Consider the following 9,980-nt stretch of genomic DNA (forward strand, 5'->3'; position numbering starts at 1 on the left):
GATGAGAATAAAAAAAATGTTTAAATCAGAGCCGAGTCGTCCAAAGGCTGACTAGTGCTAACTCAGGGTTAAATTTTAATCCAGGTTTCTCTATTTCTCTGTTAAAAAGCCGTTTGGGATCATTTTCCCTCTTCGTATTAGAGTATTCAATCATTGAATTGTGGACAAATGGAATCAAACTGAATTTTCTTTTAAAGCTTTCAGATCTGAAATAAAATTTCACACTAACCCTGGGTTATTTTGACCCACCATCAGGAATTCTACTCTGCAGAGAGTTCTACAGAAAATCCTTGGAGTGAAAGGGTAAAAGAAAAGTGATTATACCCACCAGTAATGAATCAAAGAGGGTTAGTCCAAAAGTATGTCATGAAAATAAATCAAAACTTTTTCAAAAAAAATCCGGTCAAATTAACAAATCAAACGGCCAGTTTATTGACTGTTTACGTTTAGAAATTGACAAATGTTCCAAAGAACCCTTGTTTGCATTGAAGTCTATCTGAAAAGCGAAATTTACTAGACAGCAAACATGCAGACTCACCATGCTTTTGATAAATGTAATTAATGGTATTGCCCACCAATTAAATCCCCTTTTAATTGTCTGACTACTACAGCACATTAACCACAAATAGTAAAAGTAGCGATCCATTGCTTATTAAAAATATTGTTACATGCATTTTAGTTTTAAAGATTGACCATTTAAACCAGTACAACTGACACACTCAAGAAGGTTCCTGGCCGATCAAAACTTGTTCAACATCTAAGTAATCTAAGACATTAACTCTTTCAGTCCCCAAAAATCGAAACATCAATTCTCTTCACTCTTCACCATACATTCCTTATAATTGTTACACTTAAGAATTTGTTGTAGAAATTCACTCCCAGTTTGTGCAGGAAGTGAAAGACTTATATGGAACTCAACATGGGATGTACAGCGTAGTCTTTCTGAGACTTAACAAGCTAGGATCATGTTTGGATAAATATTTAGGCCAGAGTAAACAATGTAACTGATTTAAACTTAACTTGGTTTATATGCCTTCTGTTGAAATTCCGTTCCCTTGGTGCAAAAGACAAATTACACAGTCAAACAAAAAGTCATGACTTAGATTCACTGTTACACATCATCCATTGGTGACATGAAGTCCCCAGATTATAATCTGATTTATTGCACAACTCAGGCAGTCAGAGGGCTAATAACTAAAATCAACCAATCAAAATGCTCTATTGCCGGTCAATATTCTTTCAGTATTGGACCGGGCACTGTCCTGAATGGTCCCAAATGATACCGCACTTGTGTCCCTTTGAACTTCAGTCGTAAAATAAATCTCTTATTAACCAAGCTTGCTCGGGACTAGAAGAATATCGGCCCTCAGTCTTTTTTGTACAGACCTCGCTGCACTCGGTCCGTACTGTCAAGACCTCGGGCCAATATTCTCCCAATACGGCCCTCGCACTTGGTTAATAAGATATTTGTAACAAGAGCAAGTACTGGTAATGGTAATATCAATGAAAATAATAGTTATTATTGATTTCGACATCAGTATTTCAAAAATAATATATTCTAATCTATCTCTACAATTATTTAGTAACTTTTTTATTTACACAAAAGAGAAAAAGTGAAAAGACAAATTTTCTTTTCATTAAAGATCCAAGGGACAGTCAACACTTCTGAAAAGTTTCCTTTAACAAAACCTGAGCTGACATGATACACTTTCCTATCTCTAAACTTTTATGTAAAATGGAAGAGAGGGTTGAAGTTAGAATTCAAATCAAAGGCTTCTGTGCTTCAACAGTTTTCTTTTTCTTCTAAAATGCTTTGTTTAAAGGTTTAGACTGGAAGCTAGAAGTATCCATTTCATAGCATATGTTTGAGCAGAGAATTTTCTACTTGAACATGAGCTCTGTGTTTTTGAAACTCATGTTTTATTAGTTACGTAGAGTCTGTTTTCTCACCTTTCACCAAAAACAGGGCTCAACACTAACAGTAGCCAACTTGTCACAGACTAGTAGAAATTCAGTTTTGGCTAGTGGTTTTGAATTTCTGCCAGCCAGTTTGGCTAGTAAACAGACTGAAATTGTTGTAACGTCTAAGTTGTCACTAGTCACTTGGTTAGTGAGTTCAAAAGTTAGTGTCAAGCCCTGAAAAAGGTGAGGATTCCTTAAATTTTTGCAATTTAAAAAAGATCACTCAGTTTGTCTACCTATACATCCCTTATAAGTGAAGATACAGTAAATCCTTTAGTGTAAACTGATAAATTTTTCAACAGTCTTAGGAACTACACCAAAATAAGACAATCCAAATTTTCGTACCGCTCGCGCAGCAATGCATTTCAACTCCAGTCTGCTTTTGGTAGAAAGAAATCTACGAGCCTCGTCTGTTTCAGCTACATCCATGGCTGTTTTACCGTCACTGTTAACGAGATCTTCATGCACTCCTCCGTCCAACAGGGTTTCCAATACATCCCGCAACACTTGTAGACCTCCAGTGCTGGGTTTATAAGTCACTGCCAAATGAAGAGGAGTGTTTCCTTTGTTGTTGACGGCATTTACATATCCACCAGCATTCATGATGAGTTTCATGGTTGCAACGCAAGGAAATTTGCACACATCTCGCACATAATGTTCCTCTGTAGGAGTCTTGGACCATACAGCTAAATGCAACATTGTATTACCTTCAAGAGTCCTTGGATTCAAGCGCAGAAACCTTTCGATGAGATCAAACAGAGCTGAGTTTTCAGTTTTACTAGAATCTTGGACTTTGGCAAAGATTGTGAGAAGATAGAGTGCACGATAAACTACATTCTCAAGTTCCTCTTTTAGTAGTTTAGTTTCATGTTCACCTTTCAGGTTTTTGGACTGCATTTTTTCTGTGAGTCTTTTGTACTCACAGATTGCTCTTTCAAAGACCTCTTCAATGTACTTCTGCTTTGGAAGACAATTTCTCTGCACCATATGGCAAAAGAAGTCAGCAAATATCTTGAGATCATCTGTGATTGGTTGATTACAGCGCTGGCCAATTTCCATGGCGTGTCCCCACAAGCCAATGCAAAGATCAAAGTTGCCAGAATCAGCAAAAACAGCCCCACGATATCTAATTGGAAAGCGAAGCTCTGTATTGTCAGTTCCAAGAATTCTCTCTCTAATAATTAGTCCCTCCATATGGATGGCATGATCATCACCTTCTAACAGAGCAAGTTCTTCAAGAGTCTGACTCTCTCTTTTATTTTGGTAGACTTCAAGAGGTTCCATTTTCTTTTTGAGCAGTGGTTGTGACGGGTCCTTGTACCTCTCTTCCATTCCCCTTTTCATGTAACTGAATGCTTTTTCAATATCATAAACATCAGGCTCGTTTGCAATGGTGGCTCCCAGAAGCTCCAGCCCTTCAATTCTCTGCTCCTTTGTGCATTCAGGTCTCTCGATAAAATACTCCACCATTTCGATTTTACAGTCATTACTGGCCAGAAGAAGTGGCGTCAAACGCTGAATATTGGCCAGTTGTGATACTCCAAGAGCCAATAGCTCATTGGCAATTTCAAAGTGGCCCCTTTCCACAGCATAATGAAGGACAGTATTACCTTGTTTGTCTTGCAGATCCATATCAGCTCCTTTTTTGATAAGGTAAGTGACAACATTCATATGGCCATTATAGCAAGCCACCATGAGAGGAGTATTCTCAAAATTATTGCGTGCATTGACATCGGCACCGTTCTCAACCAAACAGCTTACAATATCAAGCCGTCCATCATAGGCAGCAGCCCTTAAGGGAGTCGAATTTGTCAGTGTTCTTCCATCGACATCCGCGGTTCGTTCTATCAACAGTTCCACAACTTCAAGGTGCCCTGTAGCAGCTGCGGCCCACAAAGGGGTGCATCCCTCGATCACTTGGTCATCAACCTTGACAGTGCCTCGAGCCTCGAGGTCTGCTTTGTACCTTAACAGCATCTTCACCGAGTCTAGGTTGCCATTGCGTGCGGCGATGATCAAGGGAGTGGTGATTTGGTCGCCATCTTTAGTTTTAGTCTCCAAAGCGGTGCTTCTTTCGGTGAGGTTCATCCGTTGAAGTATATCACTGAGTAGAATAACGGCGCCATCTCGAGCCGCCTCGTACACCTTTGGCTTTGGGTTGAGTAATTCTCGCCACGATTGGCCATCCATTGTCGACATAATCAGCCGAAAACTTGGTACACAACAAACAAGGCAAACTTCCTGCCGCCTCTCAGGGAAAGCGAAAGAACTTCAAAGACAGATTTCACTTTGTGGGAGAAGTGTTAAAACCTCTTAAATAACAGCAATTCGTCTATTTTAAAGAGTAAATCCTTTAAGATATCTCTAGAAATGACTTGCTCTCGGGCATATTTTGCCATGCTATGTAGAGACAAAGACAAGGCACCCCTCCGCCATTTTCCTTCAAACTGGAGTTCAGTCCTAAACGGCCACTTAAAACAACCGGAAGAGAACGGATACCGAAAGCGGAAGCGCCGTTTAGCTAGAGATTTCTCTTGTTCCGTCGCATTACTCCACGCTTTCTCCTCGAAATCGTATTGATTTTGTAAAGGGCAAGCCATCAATGTCACATAGCCTATAATCTTAGATCTGAGATTTGGTGTGAAAATCAAAAGATATCCTCTAGTCGAAATTTTCCAGACTTTTCAGCAACTTTCTGCGTTAAACTTCAGTGATATTGTAAGGAGAAATTCATTCTTGGTTACTTCTCGGAGTGACTGGATTAAACCCATATCAAACTGAAGGTTTCCACAATATGCCATCGGTAAAATGAAATGCAACTCAATAACTTTACAATTACGGTGGAAACTGAATAAGTTCTATTTCAAAGGAATTCATAATCAAAAAGTTATCTTGCACTCTGCGAAATTACAGTGTGATTTCTACGAATGTTCATCTTTAACTTAATGAACATTTGAAGGGACGATAAAAACAACAAGTAGCGTTATCAAGCTCAATTCACCGAACAATGACGACACAAATTTCTGTTTGGTCAAAGTAAGTCTATCTTGTGCCTTTCATGCGTAAACTGCATCAAACAGCGTTCCCCAGAAATCAACCAATTTTTTAACGGAAAAAGGCTTTGTTAATCTTAACCTTGTTTATCTTTCACTCCGAATGTTCAAAGATACCAAAGGACCACCGTTCAACATGAAATAAATGGGTCAAGAAGCTTACTTGAGCCAGATTCGTACCGTGACAACTGAAGTGAGAAGCTTTCGCGTGTGAAAGGCTGCGAAATGTGTCGTGACCTTAAAGGTTATGGTTGATTTGCCTACGTGCTTGGCGTACGCTTGTTCTATTTTGGGCTCCAGAGAGACTGTGAGGCAAAGGTTTCAGTTCTACGTGAAGCCGTTCGTGAAATGGGAAGTGTTCCATCGCATGGTCTCGCTAAAAATCCTACAACTCAAGTCTACCAAGCCTCTCGCGACGGTCGAACTAGTGATCTCGACAATTTTTTGAAACAGCTAGACGGGAGAAAGAGAAAGAGTGCGCTAGAAACCAAAACTAAAGATGGCGATGATTTCACCACTCCGCTAGTCATCGCCGCTCGTAACGGAAACTTAGATGCTGTGAAGATTCTTCTAAAGTACAACGCTGATATTGAAGCTCGAGCTGGAACTGTCAAACTTCAAGACAAAATAGATGTCGCGGGTTGTACAGCTCTGTGTGCTGCTGTTGCTTCAGGACATCTTGATGTTGTGAAAGTGTTACTCAAACAAAATGCAAAGGTCGATGAAAGAACATTGACAAATTCGACTCCCTTGAGGGCTGCTGCATATTTTGGACGATTAGAAATTGCAAGGTTGTTGGTCGAAAACGGAGCAGATGTTGACGCAAGCAAGGGAGGTGACGGTACATCATTGTCAGTAGCTTGCTTTCATGGTCACACAGGTGTTGTTAAATTCCTCATCGAACATGGCGCCAATATGAATGTTCAAGACATTGACGGAAATACTCCTCTTCACGATGGCATGAGAAAGGGCCACATCGAAATCGCTGATAAACTCCTAAGTCATGGGGCGTTGCAGCTTCAAAATAAACATCGCCTCACACCACTTCTCATGGCCAGCAATTGTTGCGAAATCGAAATGGTCGAGCATTTTATCAAACATCCGAAGTGTACGAAGGAACATAGAATTGATGCTCTTGAGCTCCTTGGTGCCACCATTGCAAATGATCCTGATGCTTATGACATCGATGCGGCATTTTGGTACATAAAACGTGGAATGGAGGAGAGATTTCAAGATAAGTCACATCCATTGCTCAAACGACACAGGGAACCTAATGAAGCTTACCAAAATAGAAAGGAGAGTCAAACTCTCGAGGAGCTTGCTCTGTTAGAAGGCGATGATAACGCAATCCACATGGAAGGACTAATTATAAGAGAGAGAATTCTTGGCAGCGACAACAGTGAGGTTTGTTCTCCATTGAACTATCGAGGAGCTGTTTTAGCTGATTCTGGTAACTTCGATCATTGTATATCATTATGGTATCATGCACTGAAGATAAGAACGCGTTGCAATAAACCGGTAGCAACGTATTTAGAAGACTTTGCAGGTTTATTTTCGTACATGATCTCTAGAAAGCTTGTTTGGGAGATCAATTTATTGCAAGAAATTTTCGAACAACTAGTTTCAGAGTACGAAAAACTCACAGAGAAGTTGCAGAACAGAAATTTGCAAGTAGGATATGAAGAAGTCAAAGCGATCGAACAGGAATTAGAAAGATTGACTTACTGTGCTCTCTATCTTTTAATGATATATCCGAAAGTCACACATGCAGTAGAAAACCAGAAGCTAAGCCGATTACACTTAGTTCAAAGATTTATCCGCCTTGTTCCCCGCACTCGAGATGGTGATACCCTTCTACACTTGGCATCGTGTTACAGCACCGCAATAAAAGATTTCGATGTACGAAGTGTGTGTAAACTTCCATGTGTTAAGACCGTGACCGTTCTTTTGCTTGGAGGTGTTGATGTGAATGCTGTTAACCCCAAAGGAGACACTCCTCTTCATGTGGCTGTGACCTTTAAGCCAAGTCCCAAAGAAGCAGATACTTTGAAGGCCATGTTGGAATTGTTGTTAGACTCTGGCGCAGATCCAAAACTTAAAAATATCTATGGCCAAACCGCAATGGATTATTGCGCAACCGACGATTCCCGCAGAATCCTTTCTGACAGAAGTGGAGTGGATATCACGACCATTGAATCTAGAGCTGTAAGCAAGTATTTTGTCTATTAACATATTCATTTTCTTATCATCACTGATAACACATAAAAGCAGTCATGCGAGTATGGTGTTCATATAAATGTTTCTTTAATCAAAGTAGGAAAATAGAAGAGCTTGCAGTCACTATAATTGATTCAGACTTTCAAAAGTAAAGTTTTAAACCAAACAACAATCCATTTCTCTTTGTATGTCAATCATTTCAACCATCACTTCACAGTCTGTAAAACTGATGTTTTCGACGTACATTTGCAACTTTACTTCACACTGAAAATATCAGTTGCATGCGAATTAAAATACTTTACGTCCTTCTTTTTAAGCAGACCGACTTCCTTCATTCCAGTCCTCAGGATCCTGTGGGTCAGTCCACAACCATAAACCAATCCAGTGGTATTGTCAAACTTGCCGTTCTTGGAAAGGACTGGTGTTTTCCGTTTACGGCTTTTTCCTACCTAACAAAAGAGTTTGCTGTTCACTTAGCAAAACATCATGGACTGGAGGTCATTTTCCTGGTTCCAGACAAGTCCTTGAGTGAGGAAGATAAGAAAGAGGCTAACAGCCGTGGAATTACCATTGTTGAAGCAAAGGCGCACCCAGGTTTTCCTGATCCAGTTGATTGGCTATGCTTTCCTCCGAACCACTTTTTTACGGATGTGATGGTTGCTTTAGATGACAATCTCGGTAAAATTGCATACGTGTTAAGGGAGCATCTTCGATCAAGAAAGAGGATTCAGATGGTACACAGCTTGAACACCGAGACAGGAACATTCTCCTTCAGATTATACAGCTTGTCTAACGAATCCGGCAAACTTTCCTCCAGCAGACGAAAACATCAAACAAACATTGGCATGTGTGAAAGAGCAGATCTTGTTGTTGGCCTTGGATCTAAGATAGCTGACGAGCTTAATGCTTCTCTTCGGTACCTTAACAAACAAGTTGTCAACCTAACGCCTGGAATTTTTAGCGAATTGTCTGATCTGACTCATGCTAAAGAGGATGGAAGAAACTTCCGCATCCTGGTTCTGAGTGGCAACGAGTCTGCAGAGTTTTTCCATGATCGATTTCACATCGCCGCCAAAGCGATTTCATTGCTGAGAGACAAAACTTTTTATCTGGTTTTTACTGGGGTGAAAAAAGATAAAAGCGACTTCTTAAAAAAGTGTTCTGAATGCAATGTCGCTGAGCAACAACTGATTATTAAGAATTTCCCCGTTAGCGAAAAAGATTTAAAACGCCTGTTCTGTGAAGTAGATCTTGCCATCTTGTTGTCAGCTGAAGACGAATGTAGTTTGATTGCTCTGTGTGCCTTGTCGGCAGGCCTTCCCTTGTATGCATGCGGAGACTCGGCATTTGCAGCATCCCTAAAAGAGGTACCTTTAGGTACAGCATCAATAATTGACTCTGAAGATGCTAAAATATGGGCCGACTCAATCAGGAAGGCCAGAGAAACAGACAGGGAAATTCGACTTGAGCAGGCTACGGTACTGCGCTCTCAATTTGAAGAGACGTACAACTGGGACAAACAAGTTGACAGTCTAGTAAAGAAGATTTTGGACATGCTTCAAGGTATCACTTTTCGGTTTATATTACCGATTTTGACATTTGACATAAGCTATTCTACCCGATGAATAAGCTCTTCTCCTCGTTATTATAGTACCAAGTGCAGTTCAAGTTGGTTTGACATCATACGACCGATTCGGAAGTTTAGTTTGCAAATCATTCGACGTATGATTTCAGACCCAACTGAACGGCACAAAGTCATGTTATTAATTTATCAAAACTACGACATAAATAGCCCAGACAATACCAAACAGCTAATCCTGCTTTAAAAAATGAAACCATTGCAATCAATACTTTTTCCTCTAGAGGGTGAATCCAATCGTCGATTTTATGGCGCGTGCAAACGACGTCATCATCCAACTACACAAGCCGGCGTGACGTGAAAACATACCCCTCACCCCTCTTGTTGTAAGCATGACGTGTGCTCTGTTCTGTTTGTGCTGTTGATAACCAATAATGTGTAAATCTTTTATCATAGCGTTAAGTGAGATGATTTTCGTCTTGTTTCGGCAGGCGATTAAAGTGGAGGAATTGAAAACGCAATCGTGGTATGCCGGTTATTTTCAACCATGTGACGGACTGAAATACAGCGTCGAAAGTTCATGCACAATTGACTCGAAGGAAAGGGTGACAAAAATTGGAAACAAGTTGAAGTAGAATTTAATAGCGGTTATGTTTTTATTGTCGTCTTCAATTGCTAAGATAGAGATACGAGGAAGAACTGTTGATACATCTTACAGGCTGGAGCCATATAGCTCCTGATAATGTTTTTTATTGCGTACGCAGCACGCAGTACCTCGAAAAGTAATGAAATTGCATCCTCTTTTCAAGGAGAAATGGGAATCGCGCAAATTTTAGATTACGATTGAAACGATTTTCGTACGCTTTTGGTAGAGTAAAATGTCTTCATCAAAAAGTTTCTTAGATTTCTGGGGTGTAGGTTGAAAACGTTTACAAATGAGCCCACTTTTCACTCGTCCTTAGAGATAGTTATATGTCGCATATGGTTTTAATAAAAATTTGGTCTTTCGAAGCAGATTTAGTCTGAACTAATTCCTAGGTATGCTAGATGAAACTGTGCAAGAAGGGATACTGATCGTTAATTGATATAATTGCTTAGCTAGAAGCACAACATTGAACACATGGCAGTGCTGCGGAGTGAATATACCGTTACAAAATATTATTTCACAC

The 9,980-nt window shown here is 40.1% G+C and overlaps 2 protein-coding genes across 3 annotated transcripts; one reads left to right on the top strand and one right to left on the bottom strand.

Annotated features, from left to right (window-relative positions):
• Window positions 1-408: 408 nt before the first annotated feature.
• LOC111341770 (protein fem-1 homolog B) lies at window positions 409-5,254 on the bottom strand. Its single transcript, XM_022948774.2, has one exon. It carries the CDS (start codon window positions 4,159-4,161, stop codon window positions 2,236-2,238), a length of 1,926 nt encoding a protein of 641 aa, XP_022804509.2. The 5' UTR covers window positions 4,162-5,254; the 3' UTR covers window positions 409-2,235.
• On the top strand, window positions 5,254-9,827 carry LOC111341767 (protein fem-1 homolog B). 2 transcript variants are annotated; one of them, XM_022948769.2, is made up of 3 exons: window positions 5,254-7,220; window positions 7,550-8,795; window positions 9,303-9,827. In XM_022948769.2, the coding sequence occupies exons 1-3, from the start codon at window positions 5,364-5,366 to the stop codon at window positions 9,308-9,310; spliced, it is 3,111 nt and encodes a 1,036-aa protein (XP_022804504.2). In that variant the 5' UTR covers window positions 5,254-5,363; the 3' UTR covers window positions 9,311-9,827. The 2 variants fall into 2 exon arrangements, with proteins under 2 accessions (XP_022804504.2, XP_022804505.2); XM_022948770.2 differs by having other exon boundaries at window positions 7,553-8,795.
• The last annotated feature ends 153 nt before the right edge of the window (window positions 9,828-9,980 follow it).

Source organism: Stylophora pistillata, chromosome 2 (assembly GCF_964205215.1).
Source record: "Stylophora pistillata chromosome 2, jaStyPist1.2, whole genome shotgun sequence".
Taxonomy (NCBI): Eukaryota; Metazoa; Cnidaria; class Anthozoa; order Scleractinia; family Pocilloporidae; genus Stylophora; species Stylophora pistillata.